Source organism: Balearica regulorum, chromosome 3 (genome assembly GCF_011004875.1).
Source record: "Balearica regulorum gibbericeps isolate bBalReg1 chromosome 3, bBalReg1.pri, whole genome shotgun sequence".
NCBI lineage: Eukaryota > Metazoa > Chordata > Aves > Gruiformes > Gruidae > Balearica > Balearica regulorum.
In genome coordinates, this window is record NC_046186.1 from 126,360,900 (window position 1) to 126,388,319 (window position 27,420).

The following is a 27,420-nucleotide window of genomic DNA, read 5'->3' on the forward strand; positions in this document are numbered from 1 at the left end:
GCCAAGTTGACATTTTTAGCAAGGATAAGCCCATCATCTAGCAGTGTAAAATTCCCGGAAACCCACCGTATGAGGTGCCAGCAGCTGGACTCATGGTGGACATAGTCACGTGGTGGTAGGAGAAGCGGGGAGGACCCACATGGCTAGGCAGCAGCTGGGGACTGTGTCCGGTGGTGCTCACCTGTCTGCTGGGCCATTGCGTACCTTGCACTCCTGGTCAATGTTTCAGGCTGGTTTCATCTCTCAAGGAAGGCAGGAGTTCCAGGCTGGGGAAAATTAATACAAGAAACAGATGCGAACTGCAGGGTGGGTGGAAGGAGCGGTCGCGTCCTGTCCCAGAGACTTGACGGGCCCGTTCCTCTCCTGTGACCATTCTCCATCGTGACACTGGTTGCTGAGCATCAGCGCTGGCCCAGAAGGGTCCTGCCAGTAAAGCTGAGCCCCCTCCCGCCGCCCTCGCAGCCTTCTCCATGGCCAGGCCGGTTCAGCCGCCTCCGGCTGCAGCGCACAGCCAGACCTGGGGAATGGCTCGGCCTGCCGGGACTGCTCCTGCAGGCTCTGTGTGCGTGCACGGGAGGGGTTTCAGGGGGAGGAGGGTGTCGGGGGCCTGCTGAGCTCGTGGGAAACTTCTCTGTCATCCACAAATGCTTGGGACTTGATTCCTCTTTCCGTGGCTTTGACAACACTGATGCGACTTAGCAATGTCTGTGATTTTGCATGGAAGTCGTCTGCTGCCCGTGACCTTGTACCTTTTTCTCTTCAGATTTGGCCATCCCATCATTTCCCTGGTGGCAGTTCCTCCAGCAGCCGCAGAAAGCCACCGCGTTTCCGGGCTTGGGTCTCCTCTTCATCTCATAGCATGCGTGGGGACAGCTTACACAGAATGACGGGCTTAACGTTGGCACACACTGTTAGCGTGGCAGCCGTGGTGGTGAGAGCCTGGCTGACATCCTCTCTTTGCCTGTTTTCCCAGGTCGTTGCACTGTCGTCGTGGAGTCTCTTGAGAGATTCGATCTACTATACACTGTCTGTTGTTGCACTCATTGTGGTAAGTTTTTGAAGGTTATTCTTCTGTAGGAGCCCACCTGTCTACTGCCACTTGTAAAGGCCACCTGCTAAGAAATCAGTCTCGTAGCTCAGAGCCTAGCTCCAGGAGTCACACGGTTGTCTGCCTGTGGAAAAATGTACTTGTGATCTTCCTGGTTCTGTAGAAAAGCTGAGACCGAGGAGTGTCCAGAGAGCCCAGAGCGACAGCTGGGGAGAAGTGCACTGCCCCGCTCCCAGCCCCACCGCCAGCTCTGGAACGGATGTGTCCTCTCCTGACAGCGGCCCTCGTGGCTTCCTAAAACGTCTCACCGACCTGTAAGGAGGCAGCATTTGTGCCCAGAGGACAGAGATCCTCAACAACTACAAAATGTTAGTTAGTTTTTCCGCACATAGCTGGGGCAGGTCTTGTTCAGTACGCACTAGTAGCAAATCCTCTAAGGTAGGCTACGGATTCAGTAATTCTTAGTGCTGCTTCTGTTCCAGCTTTCATCAAGCTCAGTAAGTACTCTCAATCTCTCAGAATTGGGCTATACAGTGAAAACATGTTAGCACACTGCCATCGGTTTAGCATTACCTTTGCAGCCAATACCAAACAAAGTCAGGAAATGTAAAAATTGAGTTTCTTGGTAATAGTTGCTACTTTGCGCTTTTTTTTTTTTTTCTCTCGCTTCCCCCCCCCCCCAGCCTAGTCTAGGACCCTATCTTCCCTAAGAAAGGAGTGATTTTGTGAGGTTAGCTTCCATATGTAAGCAAGAAAGGAACTTTAGAGTTAGAAGATGAACACTTGCATTTCTGAAGTTTGTGCTACTTTTGTCAGTCGCAGTTTCAACAGTGTGTTTTGTTTTGCCTTCATTCTGCACATGCCTATATATACCATACATGTTCTGTAAATGCAAAGTGTCTAATCTCAAACAGAGGGTTTGCCTCAACCTGGTTTTATTTTTATTCCCCATGCTGCAAGGTCAGCCTTTTTGCACCTGATGAAAAACTACTTTTCTACATAATTATTAGCAATGAGCTGCAAAACAAAAACTTTTTATTTTGCTTTGACAGCTTGACAGTAACCTCATACCAAAAAGTGTTCCTAAACAACACACTTGGCCACACCCACTAATTGTAATAAATTACACTGCACGCACCTAAGGACATCTAGCAGGCATTCTCTTAGTTTACTCCTCGGGAAGCACAGATGTGGGCAGCTGCCTGGCATCTAGCCTCCCATTGTTTGGATTGGGCGTTTCATTTATTGCATGGTGGCAGATAAGTTAATCTGTTGAATCTGTCATTGGTTTTTAAATTCTTTAGGCAAGGCAGGTGTTTTCATGGCTGGTTCATCCTTGTGGTTGTCAGCTGTCATGATGTTGAGAACCGTTCTCTATTGTATTGTGTCTGGTGCACCCTGAAATTTCTGGCTATGTATCCTATGTAAGGAGAAAGTTGTATGGCTCGTTGAACAGGCATCTGTTATCCTTAAGATTTTTCTCCTATACTTTATTAGTGCATTAGTGGAGGCTTGAAGGCATTGCCAGAACTCTTATTCCCATCTTAAAGCACCACGTGGCTAATTGTGGCTTGGGAGATGTGGAGCGCGTCCCACTTCGCTTCAGCGTTACTCCACAGCTGTCATTGCAAATGACTTTTAAACACCTGTAGAGAAAAACAGGGAAAGGTGGGAGGAAGGGAAAACATTTTAAATGGTTAAAGATTTAGCTCCCAGCTGATTACCAACCCTTTTATATGTAATATTGCTCCCCAGTTGATGGCAAATGAGGATTTCTCCTTTCAGAGTCAAACGCTACTTCAGTTTAAGAAGCTTCTCCTCCCTTTCACTCACCCAGGGACCCCTGGCTTCACAGTGGCTCAGATCTTTGCTATCCTTTTAAGGCAGAATCAAGTTTAGGTGGCAGCACATTGTTACTGAAATACTGACTCTCCAGTCCCTGATGTCTCTGCCGGGAGACAAGCCACAGGCTCCATGCAGAGCATAGCGTGACCTGCGTGCGGTTCGCCCTCTGTTAGATTTCTGCCCGCCTTAAATTTTAGAAGGCGCTTAAATGCTTTGCCATATAGGGAAAAATTGCCATATCAGGGCATTGCTGCGGCTGAAATACAATCGTATTTCTTGCAGGATGATACTGGTTGTAGAAGGTTGCTCTCCTAGTGTTTTAAACAGCAGCTTGTGGTACTGTATTCTAAGTTACACTCCACTGGTGTCTTTACAAATCATAAATACGCCTGAGGGGAAATAAATACATTCCTGCCAGTGTTGAGATTCAGCAACTTTAAAAAGCTTGATATTCTGCCGGGTAAATCAATGTGACTTTGTCTTCTTCCATTTCCGCTCGCAAAGGAATTGCAGCACTGCAGTAATAAATAGCAAAGCAGTATAAACTCACCTGTTCGGTGCTCCAGGCCGTTTGATAAGAATGAGTGAACTCTAAATCACAGAGATCAGAAGTGGATAAACTGCACTTACCATACTTACCTCACCTTGATTCAGCCCTGCGATTGTTTTTTTTAACCCTAAAATACTAATACAAAGCTACCCTGTCTTCTCATAGAGCTTGGCAAAGCTGTTGCTCCTTATTTCCCTTGAAAGGAAGAAGATGCCTACGTATCTTAACGCGAAGGGACGTGGTCAGAGTCATTAGTGACAGCAGTGGGATGGCTGCTATTTTTAATCACAAAGGTCAATGCACACGCTTTCGTGTCCCATCACACCAACACATTGCAACCTACAGCAGGCCTTGTCAGATCAGATCGGGGTGACTGGGAGCTGTAACGTACAACACGCATAACGGGTTGTGGTCGTGTTTTCTTCTAGTAACCCATGCAACTATTGCTCGGCGCCGGCCGTCACGCAGGAGTTGTGGGTGACGGGGTGTATAGCTGAAGGGAAGCGTTTCGCCGTGCTTTCGGAGGCGCAGTCCCTTTCCCTCCCTTTTCTCTGGTGCGCTGCCGTGGAGGTGTTTCCCGCAGCTGCAGCCGGCGCCTGGGAAGGACTGAGCGGGCACCGGGCTGCTGGCGAGGCTGACGGGGCAGAGCGGCTGCCCAGGCCGCAGGTCCGACCCCAGCTCCGGCCTCCCAGAGAGGCCCCGTGCTGCCGTGAAGGGCCGGCCCGGCCGGGCACCCCGCGCTCGGCCCGGCCGGCCCTCGGGCCCTCCTGCCGTCCCGCTCCGCGAGTGACGGCCGAGACCGGCAGCCAGAGCGGCCCCCCGCAGGCGCCCGTCTGAGGCGGGAGGGAGAAGCGGAGGCAGCGGGGTGCCGCCAGCAGGGAGGGCGGCTTTCCCCTCAGCTCCCCGCACGCCGGTGGTGGCGGGGCCGCCTGCGCTGGGGAAGGGCCCGGCCGCGGGGCGCTGCAGCCACCTGCCGGTGGGCGCCCGGCGTCTGCCGCCTCGGGCCGTCCCAGGCCGGGCCTGGCGGGGCAAACGGCCTGCGTTCTCTGCGCCAACGCGGGGCGTGGGGCACGGGCGGGAAGAGACGCCTTTCTTTCCCGAGGAGGCCTGCACAGCATTGGTGCGAAAGCTTCGGCATCCCTCCGCAGGCGTGCTGAAATTACCGTCACAGTAGTTACATTCAGCTAGTGCGATGATTGTGTAGATCTTACGGAAATAACGCCCTGGGCCTGGTTTTTAGCCGGCAAAATTTCACAGCAGCGGTGGAGCTGGCTGTAAATCCGCATAGTGACGGCCCGGTTACCACCTGAGAACAGGTCGGGGAAGGGGCCATGCCCGTGGTGAGAGCAGCCGTGCAGCGCAGGGGCCGTACGGCCCTTCTCTGACGCACTTCTGTTTTCCCTGAAACCACTTCTGCTTCGCTGTTGCAACAGCCCTAGTTATGCAAGGATCCCCTGGTATTTGGGAAGGAGTACCCGCCTACCTTTACTAGGTGAGAGAAACTAAGGGTTGGAAAGTTCAAAGGCTGGGCAGGAGGGCAGTGCCAAAACAGACCAGAGCTTAGTCCTGTTGCCCTGAGCCCTGGGTCACTCTGCCCTCTCTGTCCCCTGCTCAGGTGATGAGCTGTTCTCAGCTGTGAATTTGTGTATAACATGCCTATTCTTAACCTTTTCTCCACAGTTTATTTATGACGAAAAAGTTTCTTGGTAAGTATATCCGGTCGTGAATCCCTTTTCTTTTCATTTTTCTGGTTACGTGACAAGAGCTGCAATAAGCAGAGTTCATCAGGAGACAAGGGGAAACATAAAAAGTTCTGCAGGGCGATTCGGGCAGTGGTTTCCTGCTGCGTGAGAAACCTTGGCTCAAGATGGGCTAGAATAACTCATTTTCTGAGCCAGAGAGGAAATCCTAGGTGAGCGTCACTCAGACTGTTTCCCGATACAGCGGCAGCAGTTGGTGCCCTCTGCCCACCCTGCAGCAGCCTGGGGATGGCGACGTGCTCTGCAGAGACTCCTGCTTGGGTGCCCGTGTGCCAGGGATGTCCCGGATGCCATCTGGGAATGGAAAGGGCCAACCAAGCAGTCATAAATAAATCTCTTCCAATATTTGGATTTTTAATAATTTAAAGACAAAGGCTCCTAAGGCAATATTAAAGAGTGAATGGCTGGTTTAAAGAAAGAAGAAGAAAAAAGTTAATATCCCCATGAATGTGCTTAAATGTACTGCAATGGGTATGGCAGGCTAGGAGGGCTTCAAACACTTTTAAAAGTGTACTTTCAGTTGTTTTGCTTTCATGGTTTTGTTTTCAGCACCTCTCAAGGCTGGTAGAGTGACAGTGGTAGCTTTGATTCCACTCACAGCCAGTACTATTTAGATTACAAGCACTAGGGGGAGTCAGGCTTTTTAGGGTGCATGTTTTCTTAAACTTGTTCTCCCTGGGGGATTTATGTTTAATTTCAGAGAAGGATTTCTGAAACACTGAGTTTTGCAATGGCTTGTTTGTCTTTGTTTTGCATTGTTTTTTTAACTAAAATTGGCTTGAGGCCCAATTATATTTGATTCTGCCCTTCAACTAAAATACATCCGTGTGGAAGCCGAGTGTTGAACTGCCAGAAGCAGGGAATGAGGTATTGATATGGTTAGTGCAATGTCTCCAAATCCTTAAAGAGAAAATGGCCCGTGAGTTTTAGTATATAGCAGCCTGATAAGGGATGATTTCCACAAGGACTAGAAGTTTGCTGTAGGGAACTATGCAGAATACAGCGTTTTGGTCAATGAAAAAGATTACCTAGAAATGAGTTCTGAAAGTCATACTCTATTTTGTTTTCATAGAAATTTCATTACTTTCACACAGAAACAGTGGAGAAAAAAAAACCTGGCAATATCTAATCAACAGTTTAAACTGTTGTTTGCTGCATTCTCAGTAGCAAAAGAGCAGCTGCCCCTTGTTCAAGTTGTCTCAGCACACTCGGTGTGCTTTAGCACGCTCAGAAAATCCAACAACCTGCTTCACACCTGTGCAGGCAGAGCAGGATGACTGCTCCCCTCCCTCTGCCGCAGCCCCACAGGTATTGTCCTTACAGAAGTGTCTGTGTTCCTTGGGTGCACGATTTGTTCGCCGAACTTCTGGATTTAGTCACTTGTTCTTAGCTGACGTGTTGATTTGGCCAAGTAAAACCAGAGCAGAAGTCAGGAAAACAAAGGAGGCACCATACATGGGTGCGAGAGCCATTTCTTTACGCACCCCTTTTTCTAGAGGTGTGTTAAGACAGCCCAAGAGGGTTAAGCCTTTCCGCAAGTTTGTGGGGTGACAGATGGGGGAATGGCTGAACTTGGGCAGCTGACTGCCATGCCCTGCTCTGATGTGTTTTCTGTGTCGCTCTTGTTTGCAGGTGGGAGTCCCTAGTCTTAGTGCTGATGTATGTCATCTACATCGTCATCATGAAGTAAGTCAAATGCGCCCTTGGCTTGTTTAGACTGTAAGGCTCCCTGCTCCAGTGCTTTTCCAGAGGTTGCAAAGGTAATTAAAGAGAGCCACAGGCTGTGGGCAGGGCTCCCATTGCATCACCCATCTTGCACACCAGCAGCACCTCCAATAGCAGGGGTTAAAGCACCTTGCCCTGTCAGGTACTTCTCTGTAATTTATCCTGATGAGGCAGGAAGGGGCTGCTTATCCCCATAGTACAGGTCCGAGGATCAGACATCTAAAGGTGGACGATGCTTTAGGGATCTCACCCTATGTGAACCCACCAAGGCTAATACAGCAAGTCTGTGGCAGCACAGAGAACCAAGTCCGTCTCCCAGTCCCACCAAAGCAGCCTCTTCCGACTTTGCTTTAGCATCCCTACCCAGAAATAAACATGTGGGAGACTCCAGTCTACTTTTTACGCGTGCAAAACTCCACAGCAGTTTGTTCTTGCTTGCTTGGAGACCCACGATAAAACTACAGCACGATCAGCCTTGGTTTTCTGAGCCTCTGACCTGTGTAACTTCTTTCCCGCAAGTTCATGCTAGCAAAGCTAGTCTGTTCTGCTGTTTGGTTCCCCTCCTCCTGCCTTGTTTTTAAAAGCCAGTGGAAAGGAAACCCAGATTTAAACTGGAACATTCAACAAAACTTACCAGCTGCCAAGCACACCAGTGGTCTTGTCTCAACAAGTAAGAGTGGAGATTTGTTTTGAAATGATGAATAGGGTAAATATTGAGAGAGCAATTCTCAGTGAGAACAGTAAAACACTCAGGCTGGGTTGAAGGGAACATGAGTCAGAATTCATCTCATCTCTAATAATTAGAAACTTTTTCTTTAATAAGGAGGGTAGCTTCACCCTTTCAACAATTAACTGATCAGCAAAACAGACAGTTGTAATGTCTGAATCTAGAGTGGATTTTTTTTTCTGAAAGCAACACTGTAGTGTGAACAGATGTTTCAGACCTGCTTGGATGTAGCTGGGGAGGTCGTTGGCCTGGTTAGAGACCTCGGCCAGGTGCTCACAGTGGTCTACCCTTGCCTTTGAGTATCGTGGTGAGATCCTCTGCTCATGTTTGTGTCAGCTCCTGGCTACTCTAAATAAAATAAGAGACAAGGATTTTTTTCTCCCCCTGCCCCCCCCAAAGTTGAGGCATGTGATCTTGTATTTCTGTGGTAAGTCTTTACAGGTAAAACAACACTCATGCTCAGGTATGATTACGTGGTATAAAATAAATTTGGATGATGACAAGTAATCATTATTTGCTATACAGAATATTAATTACATATAATACATAAGCATACATTTCATTCGAGATTCGTGTCTTGTATCTTTCATAGCCTTCTGAGTACAGAGAGATGGCATTGTATACAATTTAGTGTCTAGATTTCCTTAAAACCAGAGGGGTTTTCTTCCCTCCCTTAGTTGGATCGCACAGGATATGAGTCCAGGAAAGGCAGAGTGTCAAGAAATCCATGTAGAAGGAGCAAAGGTACATCTAGAGTTTGTTTCATTTCTGCAGGTACAACTCAACCATACATCACTGCTTCGAAAGGAAGACAAAAAACTCTGCAAATATGGTGAACGGTTTAGCAAATAACACGGAAATGGACGATAACAGCAACTGCGATGCCACAGTGGTATTACTAAAGAAAGGTAACTGTTCCAGTAAGTCACCTTGCTTGCTTGCATCATTCTGAATGTTTACAAGTTTGTTCACTAGTCACACGGTGTGGACTGCTCCTGTCTTACAGCCGTGAAATAGGCGGGGAGGTGGCCCTTTCGTAACCCCCCCTGCCAGATGGCCATGGCTCCTGTGCCTGGGGGCATGGCATGGTGACCCCAGCCGCCACATGTTTCGCTGCTGGAGGCAGCTCAGGCCTCCTCTGCCTAGTTCTTGCTGCTGGACAAGTGCCTGGCTGAAAGGACCCCTCCAGCTTCAAGCCTGACTTGCCATGGGGGGCTTGCTTATTTAGACTGTTGCAGCCATGCCATTGCAAGTCCTCCTGTGGGCACTGTTATTCTGCACTGAAGATGCCCATTTACATCTAGGACCTCCAGTTAAATTGAATTCTATTCCAAAGTGACATAAACTGAGCAGTGAAAAAAGGCCCTACTTATACTAGCATACACTTCGCCCCCGCCCTGCCGGTGAAGGGAGGGTGGGGACTCTGTGTTGGTCTAGGTAGCGTGCTCTTACTGCACGTGCTGTCTTGAACGTGCACAACTTTTCCATGTAAATGATCTTTAAGTGGATTTCACTTTGGCTGAAATCTGCTCCCATTTGACTTTAGTCACGATCACGTATAAAACCGATGGTGTTTCTTAAGCTTAAAAAAAAAAATCACCCACTCCCTAGCTCGGCAGGAGTAGCTCAATGTGTGCATTTGCAGGCATGTGCTGAGCTGTGTTTACAGAGGATTTTATTTTATCTTTGCCACAGTCAACAGGCAGGTGCAATAACTGCTTGGGATTTATGTGCACCTATCATCAGGAATAATGCACACCCCCAGTCACTGATTTAACTTGAGAAGGAGCTCTATCTTGTCTAAAGAAGTCCTGGTCTCTGACTACAGGGCTACTATGTGCTGCCCTTTTTGTTTCGCTGTACTAAAAAAAAAAAATTAACAAAAATAGCTCTCTCCGTGCAAACAGTGATTGAAAGGTATAGTCTGTATACAGTAAGCAACTAAACATGAAACGTAGAGGGGTTTATTTGGTGACATCAAAGCCTTTGAGTCTCCCAGAGGCCAGCTATTGTGTTACTGCCCTATTGCTGAGGGAAGGCTTTTGTGAGTGCAATGCACTCTGGTTTGGGGAAGCTGCTTTTCTGGGAACAGCTATCTGTAGCCTGGGGCTCTCAACCACGGAACTGTGCTGGCAGGATGACTACGCTCTGTACCAGTAAAGCTAGACTGGTAAAACTCAGTAAGCATAAACTCAGGCCTTAGTCATCAAGGTTTACCCGGTGGCCTCAGGGTTATGCACAAATGAGGCAGTTCTGATCGTGGGATTTGGTTTAAATCTCCCCAGAATGAGTTTTTGCATGACACTGCTCAGCTGCTGGTCATTTTTTGTTTTGGACACTTGCGGTTACTCAGACTGGCTGAGGAAGGAAGATGAAAGCATTGCTTCATTTTCTTGCAGCTTGTTCCTATATTTACTTGGCAGTGGGCCACTAGAGGCCCAGACAGGCGAGTGGCACTGCTCTGCACACCAGCCAGTAGCATGGGGTTGCAAACAGCACCCATTGCAATAGGTTGCCTGAGGGTTTCAGACACTACCGTTTGTTTTCTGAGGCCTTTTCTGAACAGAGGACCAAAATGAATCAAGTAGAAGGATTTCTGTGTTTGGGGCAGTTCTCCCAAGTGCCATGCAGGAAATGCCAGCATGGAAAAAGTCACAAGGCAAAGCTGTCTGGCTGTTTGGATTTTTTTTTTAATACAGATGACCCCACCTAATCCAAGGAGACCTTCTCAGTCAGAAAAAAATAATGACGCTAGGGCCGAGGAGATACTCTTCTGTAAGACTACCAGTGATGGTAATAAATAGTAATGTCATGAAACATTTGCTGGTGTTCAGCACTGATTTTAATAAACCAAAGCAGAGGTGTGTCGGGGAAGACCTCAGGTTTCCCTGCTGCCGAGTCCCAGTCCTGCCCAGAACTCAGAGCCCGAGGTAGCATCCAGGCACAGAAAGGATGGACGCTGGCGCTGCCACACCGGAGCTAATGGGCGCTGGCTGTGTGCCCCAGCCGCAGCGTGATTCGGGTACCTGCCCCCATCTCTTTGTTCCTTTGCTCCCGCGCGCTGGGTTGCATCCCATGGACTGGCACGTGCGCTTGCTGCCAGGTGTGATGCCACTTCCCAGCCATGAGCTGCATCCAGGATGCAGGAACCTGCTTTTCATTTGCACTGATACCCCGCAGGAACACGGTGACAATTTCCTCACCCCAATGTACAGTTAATGGTGGGTGAGGTCAACATCCTTACAGGAGCGCAGATTATAACAGTGGCATGGTGCAGCTTTACTGCAGCACTATTTATACCTTGGTGGATTCGCTGCTGTGGAAGCAGTGATCTGCCTAACGCAGGCCTATGATGAGCTGTGCAGAGCAGATTTAAATCTCTGTAATGAGCGTGAGTGGAGATACCATGTTGGCAATTTATTTAAAGACAGAAATGTAGGATCTGTAAAGAGAGAAATTAAGGACAGAGGGGCCATATTTTGAATGGCAGTAGCTGAAGGAATGCTTCTTACAAAGGACGTCTGAAACCCACAAGTTTATTCTTCTGAGAGCCACATAGGGCAGAGAGAGACTGCTGGAAGAAGACCTCAATTTCTTTTTGTTTCTTGGCTGCAGGAAATTTCCACCGTAAAGCCTCGGTGATCATGGTGGATGAGCTACTGTCTGCCTACCCACACCAGCTTTCATTTTCCGAGGCTGGGCTCCGGATCATGATAACCAGCCACTTCCCTCCCAAAACACGTCTCTCCATGGCCAGCCGCATGTTAATCAACGAGGTATGTCTTTAATCTCCCCCCCAACTCCCCTTTTCCTCTGAATTTGCCTTTTCCTGTAGCTGTGTTTGGGTTGCAGTGGAACTCCTGTTTTTTTTCTGGATCCCTGATAGCATTTTCCCAGATTTTATCCTTCTGACACTGACTTTACTAAATCATCCCTTGCTGTCTGTCCCCATGGAGATTTTAGCAGAGGAAGTTGCAAGTCGTTACGTTGTTATGTTACCTGTATCTGTTGCTCGCCGGAGGTGCCCCCTGCATTGATCTGACATTAATATCACTTGTGCTTATTTAATAATATGGTACTCCACTGAGTCTGCACTTAGGCTGGCCCTGGTCTTGGAGTACTCTTGCAGTCAATTCTACAGCCACTGGTTCTTCTCTTTTAAAAGTTGTATATGTGAAATTTCTCTCATCATCTGCACGTAAGCATCGTGTTATAACTGGTCAAAATTCATCCCTTTTGCTTTTAAAGCAAATTTTTTAAGGAACTCTGCACATATCTCTTTCTCTGTTCCTCCCTTTCTCTTTAAAAAATTAAATTAAAAAAATCTGCCTTTCAGCAAGAATTTGTGTCTGTATTTACAGAGACAAAGGCTGATCAATAGCAGGACTTACACCAATGGTGAGTCAGAAGTAGCAATCAAAATACCTATCAAGCACGTGGTTGAGAATGGAACAGGCCCCAGCAACTCCGCTGAGCGGGGCGTGAATGGCACACGGCGGGACGAAGACATGGCTGAGGCTGGGAATGAGACAGAGAACGAGAATGAGGATAATGAGAACAATGAAAACGATGAGGAAGAGGAAGAAGATGATGACGATGATGACAACGAAGGGCCGTACACACCTTTTGACCTACCCAGTAAGTTTCTGTGTTGTTCCAGAAAGCAAAACTCAGTCTGGGTATGCCAGAAAGCATCATAGATGTGTGTTGAGGTAAAAGTGTCTCTGAGAGCTCCCATCAGCCTGCACCTTGCAATGTGGTCCCTGCTCACAGGTAAAGATGAGAGGAACCGGGAAGCAGCAGGAACTTCTCAGGATGCAGACTCCTGGGCTCAGATGCACCTTTGCTGCAGTTTGTGCATTGCCCCGGTGCTGCTCTTGCAGTGAAAGGGGAGAGGCAGTAACCTCCATGGGGTGCTTCTGCCCCCAAAACCTGGGTCACCCTCTGGAGAGACCTGTGTGTCTCCACTGACTGCAGAGGAAGCTGAGGATGGTGAAGCCGCTGGTAAGGTGCCTGAACGCAGGTCAGATGCGTCTGCGTCTAGGCCTTCCCTTTGCTCGGAAGTGAGGTAGACTAGAATTGCGATTGTTTCCCTTCTTTGTTTTACAGCTGGCAAGATGGAAATTTTGAAGTGGCTCTTCACGTGGCCATTGAGTTTTGTCCTGTACTTCACAGTGCCCAACTGTAACAAACCCCACTTGGAAAAATGGTTCATGGTTACCTTTGCTTCTTCTACCCTCTGGATTGCAGCTTTCTCCTACATGATGGTGTGGATGGTACGTACCAACTAAAGGAGAAATCACAGCCTGGGAGAGACAACAGAAGTGGGTTTTGTCAACTTAAATGTGTAGAAAGTTCTACATATCTGAATTTTTAAATGAGAAATGTTAAGTCTGCTTCCATTTCTATTAGACTTGTCCACGTTGAGAGAAGAAAATTAGGGGCCAGTAGCCACAGCCTTTGAACTTGATTCAGGGCTAGAATTTCACTCAGATTCCTTAACATGGAAAAAACATTACACTTCCACCAGTTTAACACCTCCCTTGTTGTGCGGGGCAGTGTAAAGAGGCCCTGACGCTAGTCACAATCTGGCCTCAATAGGTTTTCCTTTTCTCAGAGCAAGCTTGGGAGACAGAGTTGTGAATAACACTTTGAACTCCACATGAACAAAAGCGTGACATTCAGCCAAAATCTTGCACAACTACTCTAATCAACAGGAACTTAATTCTACCTCATTATCTTAAGGGTGGAAGGGGATAAATAAAAAGGAACAAGAGGAAATCCAAGCATAGTTGGCCTGTTCACAGGGGAGAAGTTTTGTGCACTGGCTGGGTCATTGAACCTGTCAGCTTGCTGCAGGTCTCATTACATGATGTGTGTAGGTGAAAAGTGTAAGTTGTCCTCATTAGCATTACAGTAATATTGCAGCATGGGTTGTGTTTCTTTCGGGGCGGTCTGTACTCCAAAGCAGAATCAGACGATGGGGCATTGGCATCAGGAGAGGGTCTAAAAAGGGAAGCCTGGGTTTGGGCTGCTGCTGTTGGTGATGGGAGCGCACGATTTGTGGTCTGTCTCGACATGGGACCCGAAGAGCATGGAGGTACCTCACTAAAGCACTGGCCACTGCTTTCCTGCTGGGACAGGGCAGAGGGGGGCAACAAAAAAAAAATCTTCACTGCCTTCGTAATTAATTCTTGGTCTAAATGCAAAAGTGAATGCCATGCTTTTCCCTGGGAACTTACCAAAGCAGTTACAGAAGAGGGTTTTTTTTTATTTTGTTTTGTTTTCAGTAGCCCATGTTACCCTGAACAGGAAATAGAAAGTTACTTGTTTTCTTCTGCTTTTCATCTGCGAAGATGAAGTGTTATCCCACCTTTCTATAGCTGAAATACCAGAGCCCACAGGGTCACTGTGCTGCTTCTGACATATGGTTCACATTTCTTGGAGTATGCTGCAGAGACTTCAGGAGAGCAATTAAATGTGGCTAATAGGAAATGGACATCATTAGGCCAAGGCATCCAATATTTTAAAATATTAATCAACTTGAAGAGCAGTAATTTATCATAGACAGCATAGCAAAGGAAAGAGGAAATTGAAGGTATCTTCTCTCTGCCAATAGGAATTGTTTGCAGTCAGCTGGGGATATGTCCCTGCATATAGAGTTTTCATAGTATAGTAAACCATGAGATTGTTTTAGTGTCTACTTAGCTATTATTTCTACATAATAATGTCTGAAAGCTTCAGCCAAGATCAGGAGACTGTTACACAGGGTAGTGGGCCACCATATAGTCTTTTTTCCAAGTTAGTGTCAGGAAAATTGTGGATGAAAGGTGTGAAGCAGCTAACCAAAGAGGGTACATAGTAGGTCAGTGCTGACCTCTGCCAGGTGATGAATATACCAAAAAAGCCTGTCACTGCTTCTCTTTAAAGAAAGTGTGAGTTTGCACTGAGCAATAAATCCTGTCTCACAGCATCTTGCAGAATTGGGCCAAGCTGGTCTTTGATTTTAATTCTTGTAAGCAGCTTGACAGTTTATTTCCTCTCTTTAGGTGACAATCATTGGCTACACACTGGGAATTCCAGATGTGATCATGGGCATCACTTTCTTGGCAGCTGGAACCAGTGTGCCGGACTGCATGGCAAGCCTTATCGTAGCAAGGCAAGGTAGGTTCATCGCAGAGATGTCATCCTGCTATGGAAGCGTTTCCTTGTGTCCTCTTCCTCTTTAGCTAGCACAGATGTGTCCTGAATGTGAAAACATACAGAGCCCTTTTCCTGAGGCTGAAAGTCAAAACAAGAACAAAGAAGGAAATTAACTATGTTGCTGTTGCAAAGCAGCTAACAGGTTCTTAATGATGGTGTGGAACCAGTTTTGGCACAATTGTCAACTTCAAGCCTTCCCCAAAAGTCACAACGTTTTTATTAATTTAAATATCAGTGGTATAGAAATTTTTTAGAATGTAGCATACAGGTCTTTCAATCTCCTTTCCAGCTTTTCTCCACAGTCAAAAGGACTAGAACGTACTACTGTTTTTAAGGAAAACTTTTTTTTTCCCCCCTCCTCATGACTCCAGCAACAGGTGTTTTAAGAGAAAAAGCTGTCAGTACTGCTTTGGGGAACAGAAACAGTGGCTCTTCATTGAAACAGCCAGCTACTTAACAGACTACCCGAAGACCTAATCTAACCAGTCCAGTATAGAAACTGATGTGGTTACAGCAAAGCGTCAAAAGCCCCGTCTTGAGCATGGCACAAGAGTGCTGGCAGGACACAGCCAGTAGCCATGACCCTCACAGCAGCAGAGGATTAGTTGAGGGAAGTTCTCAGATGATCCTAGAAGGTGGATTCAGCCCCTTCAACCCTGCTTGCCTTGTATGATGGGGAGAGGGCAAAGGGGAAAGGGAAAGGGGTGGGGTGAGGAGAATCTCCCTTACCTCTTTGCCTTAATCCGTGAAAATTGTCTGGATTAGCTCAGATTAATGTATTTCTGTTTAAAAGTTGAAAGACTTTTCTGAGACATGTCTGATTGTACATGGTTTCCATTCCTGCAGGTATGGGGGATATGGCTGTGTCCAACTCCATTGGAAGCAATGTTTTTGATATTTTAATTGGCCTAGGCCTCCCTTGGGCTTTGCAGACCCTAGCAGTGAATTATGGATCATATGTAAGTCTTACATTTGTTCACATGATACTTTTTTATTTATTTCTTTAATTAATTTTTTTATAAGACAGATCTATTTAGGGGGGGAAAAAAAGGGCCAAAATTCTGTGGATTGGATTTGAAGAAACAAATCGTTTTGCTCTGCTGTGATTTGGGAGAAGTTGCAATTAATTGTCAGTGGACATTCCCCATCCTTTGGAGGACAAGAACTTCCATTTCTTCCTTAAAGGCAGCAGTCTGTGCTGAAATAAGTATACTCACTAGAATATATACTGTATTTTCACACACTTGAATATATTCCAAATAAGGAGAGTGATCCTATTTTTATTAAGATAGAGGGGATAAACACATAGGTGGAAAATAAAGGATAGAGCAGACATGTAGGGCTTTTGATAAGAAAAATTCTAGTGTTACTAAACCGTTAACGCACTGGAAGATGAAGGAAGCTGTTAAATAATATTTCAGAACGTGACCATCATCAGGAAACACTGTAGAGCTTTCCTGTTAGAGAAAAACTACCCAACACCAGTGAAACCCTCCTTTATTTCCCAAATGATAAAAGAGCCACGCCTGCCATCCCCAAAGTTATCGCAAGCTCCCTTCTGAGAAGGAAGAGGAGGAGATGCCAGGAAGTCGCTGTTGCTATTGCTGTTAGCTGGACAACACTCAGTCAGCAGTGTAGGACAGAGGAGAGTCTCTTCACTACAGTCACTAAGTGAATGCAAAGTTAAAAGACTGGAGAATCACAGAATTGTTGAGGTTGGCAAGAACCTCTGGAGACTGTCTAGTCCCCAACCCTCTGCTCAAAGCAGGGTCAGCTAAAGCAGGATGCTTAGGACCACATCCAGTTGGGTCCTGAATACCTCCAAGGATGGAGACTGCGCAGCTGCTCGCAGCAGCCTGTTCTGGTGTTTGACCACTCTCACAGTAAAAAAGCGTTCTTATGTTTAAATGGAATTTCTGTATTTAAAATTGTGTGAGTTGTCTCTTGTCCTTTCAATGGATACCACTTAGAAGAGTCTGGCTGCACCTTCTCTATCCTCTCCCTCGATATTTGTACATATCGATAAGATCCCCCTGAATCTTCTCTTCTCCAGGCCGAACAGTCCCAGCTCTTTCAGCCTCTCTTTGTATGTCAAATGCTGCAGTCCCTTAAATCATCCTTGTGGGCCTTCACTGGACTTGCTCCAGGAAGTCCATGTCTTCCTTGTATTGAAGAGACCAGAACTGTACCGAGCACTCCAGATGTGTCTCACCAGTGCTGAGTAGAGAAGGATCTTCTCCCTTTACTTGCTGGCAACGCTTCTCCTAATGCAGCCCAAGATGCTGTTGGTGCTCCATGCCACAAGGGTGCATTGTGGACTTCAGCTTGGTGTCCATCAGGTTCAACTAGTCTTTCTCTGCCAAGCTGCTTTCCAGCTGGCCAGCCCCACTGTGTACTGATGCGTGGGGTTGTTCCTTCCCAGGTGCAGGACTTTCCATTTCCCTTTGTTGATGTTTGTGTTTCCTGCCTGCACATTTCTCCAGCCTGTCCAGGCCCCTCTGGATGGCAGCACGCCCCTCTGGTGCATCGGCCACCCTCCCAGGTTTGTATCAGCTGCAAACTTGCTGGGGTGCCCTCCGCCCCATCATCCAGGTCTTTAATAAAGACGTTATGCAGTACTGACCCCTGGGGCGAACCACTAGTGACTGGCCTCCAGCTGGACTTGGAGCGCAGTGATTTGGCCAGTTGTCAGTCCACTCCACTGAGCACTTACTTAGTCTGCTCTTCCTCTGTTTGTCTATGAAGATGTTTGAGAGAGTGCCAAAAGCCTTGCTAAAAATCAACATAAACAACATTGGTTGCTCTCCCCTCATCCAACAAGTCCACCTCATCATAGAAGGCTATCAGGCTGAGTAAATGTGATTTCTCCTTCATAAAATCTGTATGTCTACTCTCAATCACCTTCTTGTCCTTCATATGTTTAGAAGTGGTTCCCAGGATTATTTGCTCCATCGTCTTCCCAGGGATCAAGGTCAGGCTGACCAGCCTGTACCTCCTTGGATCTTCTCTTTTTGAATATAGGAGTGAAAAAGGAAGCAATGCTATAGGAATAAAATCCCTTTCGTTAATGAGCAGCTTATCTGTAGCTCTTGTATGTTTTTGCGGAAAAGGATGAAAACAAGTGGCTGTGAACAGAAGCAGCCAGCTTTCATGGAGGCATAACAATGTCACTACTGTTTTGCACACGCAAAAATCTTCATTGTACAGTGTGATCACATGGTTAGAAAAGGCAGTCTTGGAAACAGCCCCACAATTAGCAAAGAGAGTTTCCTCAGTTTTCACTTGCAGTTCCTGGATTTCCCTCCAAATCCTTGGATAACTGGACTTTAAAACAAAACAAGTTCTCCCCTTCATCCCCTCCCGTTATTAGTAATTAATTATTTAAGTATTAAGTTGCCAGAAAAGGCTAGAGTTTTCTGGATCAGGTGTCGCCTGGTGACAGCGTTAAGAGCTGCAAGGTGCTGTTTGTTATTCAGGGAACCCTGCTGATGCGCCTGGCGCCAAGGCGAGCAGGGGCAGGAGGTGAAGAGCTCCTGCTCCCTGGAGTCCGTAGGGCCGAGCCTTGGGCTCTTGCACGAGCAAGGCCTGCTCACTGGATGGGGGTTCACACGCTCAGGCCAGCCTGCTTGTCCGCTAACTGTGACTGTGATTCAGAAGCACTAGGTAACTTCTGAGCCAACACAGTTTAGTACTTCTTCTTTGGTATTTGGCAGGATCCAAATTTGTTATTGTAGCATCTCCTCCAAAAGAGGAACTCCGCAGAGCCAATGCGATGCCTGTTTTGTGTGGAGGGAAGGAGAGATTTCTAAAAGACAAAAAGAGCTTGCTTGATCACGATTACTTTTGCATGGCCATCTAAAACCATGATTGCCTCCTCAGAATGTTTGATGTAAGAGGACTGTGGCAAAGTTAAGCTTTTGCTGAAAGTAAGGAGTAAGTGCATTTTAACAAACAAGCTGTTAAAGCAGTAATAGCTTTTGTGGAAGCCAAAAAAAGTAGACTGTGTGATTTGAAAGTTAAGCTTTAATGCAAAAGAACCTCCTAGAAGCCCCCTCCAGCCTTATTTTTCTGGAAGTCACTCAGGGCTTTCTTCAGGCTATGGTGTTTCTCCAGTATCATAGTCTGTAAAATCCCTATGTATCTCTTGTTCCAGGCTGCCCGACTCAGAATCCCCTGTGGCCAAATTTTGCTCCCTATTAATGCTGGTGTAAAGAGTTCTGGCAGAAGTGGAGAAGAGGATCTGCTCCCTTTTTCTTTCTATCTGCCTCTGTGCTGCGGTGTGCACACGCATGTGGCAGCGTGGGGTCCTGTGATTATGTGCATTCTGAACTTCCTCAGCCACAGGCGGTGAAGTGGCTTCACACACCAACCAGCCAAGCAGCTGCTCCCAACCAGAAGGAGATTTATGGGGTTTCACTCTGAATGGGAAGAGCAGTCTCACTGCTAGTGGCGCTTTCAGCTGCTGTGGCACACTTTGTAGGATGAGCTTGTGTTTGAGCCTTCCTTAAACTCCCTAAGGGCAGGTGGGTGTTTCAGACCCCATTTTACAGATAGTGCATTTTGATTTGAGGTAAGCAGAGAGCTGTGAATTAGACGCAGCCTGCAAGCTTGTTGGCTGGTTGTGAGATGTTGATATATCGAAAGCATTGTCCTGTAAGGTCCCAGTTACTGCCTAGTTTTGTTGTGGTTGTGGCAGCAACCACAAGAAGCCCCGTGCAGAATCAGGACTTCTTGTTTAAACAAGTTCACTCTATGAGATAGACATGGTGTCGTGGTTTAACCCCAGCCAGTAGCTGAGCACAATGCAGCTATTGCTCACCCCTCCCTGCCCAAGGGAATGGGGAGGAGAATGGAAAAAAAACAAAACTCACGGGTTTAGATAAAGACTGTTTAATAGGATAACGAAGGGAGAGAATAATAATAACAACAACAACAATAATAGATAAAACAAGTTACACGTAAATGCAGTTGCTCACCACATGCAAAAAACCCCCAATGCCCAGTCTGTTCCTGAGCAGTGATCCCACCTCCCAGCCCCTTCCCCAGCTCTGTGCGGAGCACGACGCTCTGTGGCAGGGAATATCCCTGTGGGCAGCCTGGGTCAGCTGTCCTGGCTCTGCTCTCCCTGCTTCCTGTGCTCATGGCAGGGCCTGGGAGGCTGAAAAGTCCTTGACTTAGTGTAGGCACTACAACGGCCCAGCAACAACTAAAACATCAGTGTGTTAGCAACATTATTCTCATACTAAATCCAAAACCACAGCACTGTACCGGCTACTAGAAAGAAAATTAACTCTATCCCAGCCAAAGCCAGGACAGATGGAAAAATACAGCTTGTGATCTAATAGATAAGACAGGAAAAGAGCAAGAGGGGACCTGTCAAAGAGAGACTAATCGACTTGCTGGAGGTCACACAGTAGGTAAGAGGCACAACTGGAAATAGACTGTGAATCTCTTGAGACACATCCTAGTGCTAGGTTGCTAAATCCCAATCGTTTTGATTAAGCACCTCTCCCAGTTCTGACTGCTCCTTTCCCAGGCCCATTGTCAATGGTTGTTTCAGCTTGCTTATTTTATTCTTCCTTTCTTGTTACAAGAAAGGAATGGAAAACCATCGTTTGCTTCTCAGGCTGCATCTTAGAAGCATCTGTCACTTGTTTTAGAGAAGGAAGTTCCCCTTCTTCTCTTTTCCTACTTTAAATGAACTATTTTCCTGTAGGATGTGGGTACACCGCAAGTGGCGACTGCAGGGCAGTCACAGCCCCAGTCTGAACAGGGGGGCTGCCTCCTCATGACATGATATAGGAGGCTGGCACGCCAGTCAGCACTTTGCAAAACCACTGTATGCTCCAGGGCACCAGTCTCCGATACCATTTTGTCCTGCCTCGCCTGTGTATCTGTTGCCATGAACCAGGTCTGTCTCAGTGTGATCATCGATGTGCAATGCTGGTTTTTTATTCTCTTCCTTCCAGTGCTGACTGGAGTCAGTTGACTACCAGTCCAAACCCAAGCCAGAGAATGCTCCATCTCATGCTTCTCCAGAAAAATGTTAGTGTTGGTGAAGACACGAAAAGGTCCTCCTCTGCCCTCACCCTTTGCCTTCAATTCAGTTGTCAGTCCCACCGTTCCTGGTTTGGGCCAGGCCACTGATGCTTTTCTCATCAAAAGGCAGATCTAGTCAATATCAAACAGCTTCCACATCAGATCCCTTCTGTTTTGACAATGTCTGGTCTCTAACCCAACTATATGTTTATTATTTTAAGAGTCCTTGTTGTTTCTGGACACCCATTAATGTCCAGGCACTAACTCTGCCTTCCTCTGTGCTTCCCGCTGGAGCTTCCATCTCCACTACTCAGAGGTCACTTGGCCATTCTCCTGCTGCAGTCCTAGCCTTCTGTTATCAACCGCAGCTAATCTAGCATGCCAATAGGACTTTCAGAGAAAAAGCAGCATCCCTCTGGACCTAGAGAAACCTTTGAAAAGAGTTCACTTTCTCATCTCTTCCAGCTCGGAGTCCTGGACATGTTGCTGACTCTGTAATCCTGTAAGCATCCTTCCCCAGTGGCCATGGCAAATCCAGAGTGGAAGGACATTTGCCCTGTGTCTTCCATCCAATTCCTTCCCTCTGGAATATTTTTTTTTTTATATGAAGCTGTAAACCAGATGTCAGCTAGGAGTATTTTAAAGAGCAGGAATTTTAGCCTAAGGATAAACAACCAGGTTCATTTGTTCACATCAGCATTTGGGACTATACTCGTGTGTATTCATCACTCCCCTGCCTGATAACTTGCCAGTTTCAGCAAACTTTGACAGTAAGTTAGAAGTCTTAGAGACATTACATTCTTTTCATGCAAACAGGCAGCTAGAGAGAGAAGGAGTAACCCCAGTGCGAGCCTTATTAGACATCAGAGAATCCAGAGGGAAGCGGACGCTTGGCAAACACACGTCGAGACAGCAATCATCTGTGCTTTGCTACTCGCTGACCAGTTTGCTGTTCGCTGTTTTAATTCAAGGCACTATGAGGAATCTTACGGCATTAGGACAAAGCCGGCCTTCATCTCCTCGCAGCCAACATCGTTGTATCTGTTCCCTGCCCCGTTCTGGCCCCGGTACCTGCATATAGACCACCTTAAATCCTCTGTGGGAAGAGGGAGGATAGGTTCAATGGATCTGTGAGTCATCAGGACAATCATTAAGGTCCGGGATAGCAACAGGGTGGCCGGACTCTTGAGTGTCTGCAGGGGTCCTGCTTCTCACAGCATCACCCTTCATTTCTCTAGATGTTACTACTCCTCCTGCTCTGGGGTGCCAGACTCTTTCCAGCTGTCACCTTAGCATCTGCCACGTGATGTGCTGGTACCACTGCAGCAGCAGTATGCAGCTTGGCGGGTATTAATCGATTAATTTATTGGCTGATCCCAAAAACCTATGGATGGGCATAGCGGCAGGTGCACACTGATGCCACTAACTTGTCTCTTCAACTTGCTGAAATAGTTTGCAAGTACCGAGTGCATTTTCTCCCTGGTTTCATGACAAGGAGACTGGAATGATTATACTGTAGTAGAGAAGAAGCGTCTAGAGCAAAAGTGTCTGGTCCCTTCCAAAGCTCCTAACAATACAGGCATTCTCTCCAACCATAACCCCTGCATTTCTTGCCTAATACCTTGAGTGTCTATGATGTGCAGCGCTCCATATTGCGTACTCCAGGGTGTGTACCCTCTGCAAAGTGAATTGTGTGATACAGAGCAAACCAAGGACACTTTCTTAGGAGTCTCAGAAAAGGCTCAAGAAGGAAATTCCATTGAAACATGCTGGAATGCAGCACATGTCTGAAGTTCCAGTTTGTTGAGACCCCCGTCTCATGGCAAGACCTGGGGAATGCAGGATTTACACTGAATTTCCACTGCCAAGCAGGGACACGGCAGGAAAAGGATCCCCAAACAGACAGAGGAACTGCAGCTTTTTCAGCCAAGGGACTGGAAACATAGCAGAGTCCTTCTAATATTCCTGAATGAGGTAATTTTTCTCGTATTTGGACCCTGGAGCAAAACCAGTCTGGGTTTTGGCAATAGCTCCTTGTTTTCCCTTCAGCAACTGCCAGAAAAGAACTGAAGAATGGAATCACATTTATTTTATTTCCATTGTTTTTCCTCTGCTGTTTAGCTTCAGCCTTGGTTCCTTATTGCCTGCAGGAGCAGCGTGGGAATAGCTGGAGCTGGTGGCAGCATCTTTGTATTTGCTACACAAGAAGTAGGGAGATAGCCTCTGTTCAAATTCAGACAGAGTAGATTTTTGAACTTGCAAACTTTTCATGTGTGATCAGTCAAAATAGAGAGTTCATCTGGCCTGCTTTAGCCACTAGATACAAGCCAAACCTCAAAGGAGAGTTTGGAAATGTTGATTTTTTTCCTCCTTGCAGTATGAGGGAGTGCTTCGTCTGCAGACAGTTCTCTCCTGGGAAAGAAGCATTTCCTATTCTTAAACGAATAGAGAACTGAGCTTTTCCTTCTATAATTAAGAAGACTCTAGCTGAGGCCCTTTTTCTGCTCTTTGCTAAAAGCTGAAATTATTTCCTCCCTTACTGTGAGTTTTGCTAGCCTTGTTTTCCCTGAACTTACACAGTCACATACCCTGAGAAAACTTATTCCATTGCCTCTTGCAGGAAATGCCACTTACCTCATGAGAAGGCTGCTTGACTGATTTCTACCCTAATTTGACAGGTCAAGGACAGATTTTTCTTAAGCTTTTATACCAAATTTCAGTGTTCTGAGCTCCTGTGCTCACAGTTAGAAGTCACAATAAGAAACAAGAGCAGGCTACAGTGATAATCAGAGAAGTGGGAATAGCTTGTCAGTTAAAACTGTATTTCCAGAGCTGTAGGCTTATGGGAAATGTGTGAAACAGCAGCAGGTAGTCCAAAATCAAATGCAGAAAAAGAAAGGATTCTTTAGGCAAGCGTAGAACTAAAATGAGAGAAGCGAGAAATACGTGAACAGTGGCTGTTCAGCCTAGTTCAGATTTAACTATCTCAGAACCACTCAGCAATACTGTAAAAAACAATTCATGGTTCTGTATGATTACATTTTGAAATAGATAGGTGGGCACTAGATTAGAAAATGTTGAAAGGCTACCAGAGCTGGAGGGAAGGTTAAAAAAAGCAGCACGCCTACTTGAGTGGCTTTTGTGATTGTAGCCCTTGCTGTGGACAGAAAGGCTGTAATGTAGACCTGGGCCAAACAGGAGGGGATTGTAGGAAAACCTTTAGTATTAGCAGGTAGGATAAAACAGTAGGAAGCTGTTACACCTGCCGTTTTGTTCTGATGAGCAGCCCCTGCTGTGCACCAATTAGCGCAATACTGTGCAGAGTTGCAGCGGGCTTAGAGCAAATCTGAACCTGTCTCCTTTGAAATTGTATGTTCTCTTTTTTTGGTGTTAGATAAGTAATAGTGGTGTTTGCTAGAATTAAATGTTCTTGTTTTCATTAATATTTGAGGGTTTCCATTATGTTTTCAGATAACCATTTCCAGGGCTAGGTATAGGCTAGCCAAGAGCTCTGGCAGCGGTCCTCTAGTTACTCTTAAGGCAAGAATTAAATACCTCAGTGCCCAGTAGCAGACTTGGTAGAAGGGACTGTGTGCTCCTACCCCAAACAATGTGGGCTATTTGCTCAAGCCTGCCTCCCTCAGCTGTGGTAAATGGGGAGTGCCCTAAAGTGACCGGTGCGTCAGGGAAGTTGCTGCTGGCCAATCTGACGCTGGAAACCCCTTCTGCCACCAGCGCAAGGTTTACTGGAGAACATCTCTCCCAAGTCCTCAGGCTGCAGTCCCCCCAGATGCTTGGCAGTGAGTTTCCTCTTGCTCCAAGGAGACCTTTCTTTGTTGGAGTGAGGATATTTAGCAAAAAACATCCATCAAAGAGCAGACTACCGTTGCATTTTGGACCTGAACAAACCCAGACAGCTTTCATTCTCTTCTCAATGTGAGCTATAAAGTCTGTGAGAATCTCAAAGCACTGTATTACTCCAAGAAACCTTTACAGTAAGAAGTATCTGGGCAGCAGGCTTAAACAGGAATCATATCTACTATGATAGAGGTTTCTTACTGGTGTAAATCAGCTTGCACCAAGGCTGTCTTAAATAACCCAGAGCCCCTGGGCAAGGTGCCTGAACGTGTGCCATTCTCCACATGGGGAAAAATCTAGTGAGGTCAGACTGACTGCATGTGCCAGACAAGCAATGCATCATATGCAGCTGGCCTCCCTGCACACACCATGCAGAGCTGCTCTGTGCATAAGCAGCAAGCCAAATTAATTGGACTATTTGTGTGCACATAGAGTAACTCCAAAGCGCGCATACTGCAAGTCCAGTGCATCTAGAATTACACCCAGCACCCAGCCATGGAATCCGTCTCCCAGCTGTCCCAGGGCAAATCTGCTTTGAGGACAGGCTTATATCAATGTGGGTTTGTTCCAGCTGTCTTTCGGTTGTTTTTCATTTGCTTCTCATTGTTTTATAGCCCTTCTTACCTGTTGTCTTTGTCCCCTTCTGTCCCCTTTCTGCCCGCTCCACGGCTTGGCAGGGAGATGCCATGCATGCATCAACTCCTGAGCCACAGTGGAAACGTGTGGAATTCTGTGCAGCTTTTGTAGTGCTTTGAGCTCACCAACAAGGTTTTTTACCCAAAGAGTTGCACTTTTTCTTCCAGAAAGTCCAGCTGTGATATGTATCCAGTTCAGTCAAATGAGCTTCCTGACAAAGTGCATTCCACAGCTAGCATTTGCTCACCCTTTGCGGTGTACATGGAAGGGTTTTAATCCTACTGTCCCATGGCAGAGTGAGGTATTAAGTGATGACCCTAATAAATGGTCCAATTTTTTTCAGAGCAAAAAGCAGTGGAAAGTAAAAACTGCATTAGAAAACACACTTTCACCTCTCCCAGGAAGTCCTCTCTTTCTATAGGGATAGTCAAGCCTTGTAAAGGAAAGTTCTTGTTATTTAGGCTAATTAATAGCTAATTGCTTTGCACAACAGTGGGAGCTGGGCTAGATCCCAGGCCAGGAGCATCGCTAGTTAAACCCAGGTTGAGAACTGTTAACCTGGAGTGAAACTCAAGTGTTCTAATGCAATACCGCTGCGAGGGAAAATTGGTGCTCACGCTGCTGAAGGGGTTGCCACGTTTGCTTTGCCCATGTGAGATCAGCATGACGTGTATTACTGTTATATTCATAGACCTGTCATAAATAATTAGCGTGTACTTTCTACATTTTAATAATCCTTAATAGCAACTTTTATTCCCCTGAATGACCTCCAGAGGAGCCTTGTAGATAGTCCAAAGAAAGCAGCCCCTCTTTGGAAGCACTGTCCTCAGCAAATCAGACAGAGAGGCCTTTGGAGTGGTCATCTTTCCAAATGTCTGCTGGTTTTATGGAGGCTAATGATGTAACTGAGAAGCAGCGTCTGCACTTTAGGTTGAATTCAGACATTTTCCATGCTAAAATATTCCCAGCTGCTTCATTTGCTTCCTTTTCCTGTAGATTCTTTTCTGATTGATGTATTTCACACTGAGAGTTTTTACAGATATTGGCACTGGTCGAACAGAATTCCTGACCAAAATCCAGACAGGAATTTATTGTAAAATAGTATCTGTCTTTCCTAGCCAGCTGCTGCTCATTTGGGGTAGCAGAGAAGGTGGCTTTACATCTGTATTTTAGTTACACAAAGTTAGTTTAGGGTTTGGGGTTTGGTTTTTTTTGCATTTAAGAATAACTAAAATGGAAATCCAGGTTAGCTGTCAGGTATGGACCGTTCAGATTAGTGGAAGCAGAAGAGGAGTGGATACGTGGGAGTGACGTAATGTGCGCACAGAGCCCCCAGATTAGCTTGTCCTGGCTCCTTAGTGTAATGGGGAATATGCTGTAGAGTATCAAAGAAAAAGGTCTTCTGGGTTAGAACCTGATGTTGTGTCTCATCCCAAGAGCAGCTCTTGTTTCAGCAAAACTTTGAGGTTTGCTTGGGACTGGTAATAGAAGCTGCAGTGGCCTTAGAGACTGCTTCCATAGCCGCAAAAATACGCTTCCTCCTGTCTGCCACTTAGAACCTGCAGTTTATGTTAACAGTGAGATCATTACATTTTTCACCTTCAGTTATGCAGACAGTCCCAAAGTTGGCCTTCACACTCTGAAGCAATCCAAATCCTTCATTTTTTTGGACAGTCAGTCTAGTGAGGATATTGTATTTTACATGTAATGGCCATAGGAATATAATGGTCCTGCTGTACATGCATACACTTACAGTCTATGTTTTAAAGAATCCTGTAATACCTTTAAGAATAAATGATCGTCATGGCTGTAGCCTTTTTTATGATGGCAAAAATGGGTGAAGAAGGAAAATGTGCCATTTGTGTAAGCCAGTATTTTAACATACATGAAGATAACAGCAAATCTCATGCAGCAGCAGAGCTCTGCAAATTGGTGGCACGCTTGTGAGTACAAATGCTATGACAATTCCAGTGTATAGTAGCTGTGCAAGACCTATTCATGCTTATCACGGTTTATTAGAAGTACAGCA

The 27,420-nt window shown here is 46.3% G+C and overlaps 1 protein-coding gene across 1 annotated transcript in view; it reads left to right on the forward strand.

The window, feature by feature from the left end:
• Window positions 1-27,420, forward strand: part of RIN2 (Ras and Rab interactor 2) — a 264,998-nt gene that overhangs the window by 133,502 nt on the left and 104,076 nt on the right. Inside the window, 9 exon segments of the mRNA XM_075749984.1 lie at window positions 974-1,048; window positions 5,124-5,149; window positions 6,836-6,889; window positions 8,430-8,575; window positions 11,271-11,431; window positions 12,017-12,293; window positions 12,765-12,931; window positions 14,705-14,819; window positions 15,705-15,817. Coding sequence (XP_075606099.1) covers window positions 974-1,048; window positions 5,124-5,149; window positions 6,836-6,889; window positions 8,430-8,575; window positions 11,271-11,431; window positions 12,017-12,293; window positions 12,765-12,931; window positions 14,705-14,819; window positions 15,705-15,817 — 1,134 coding nt within the window.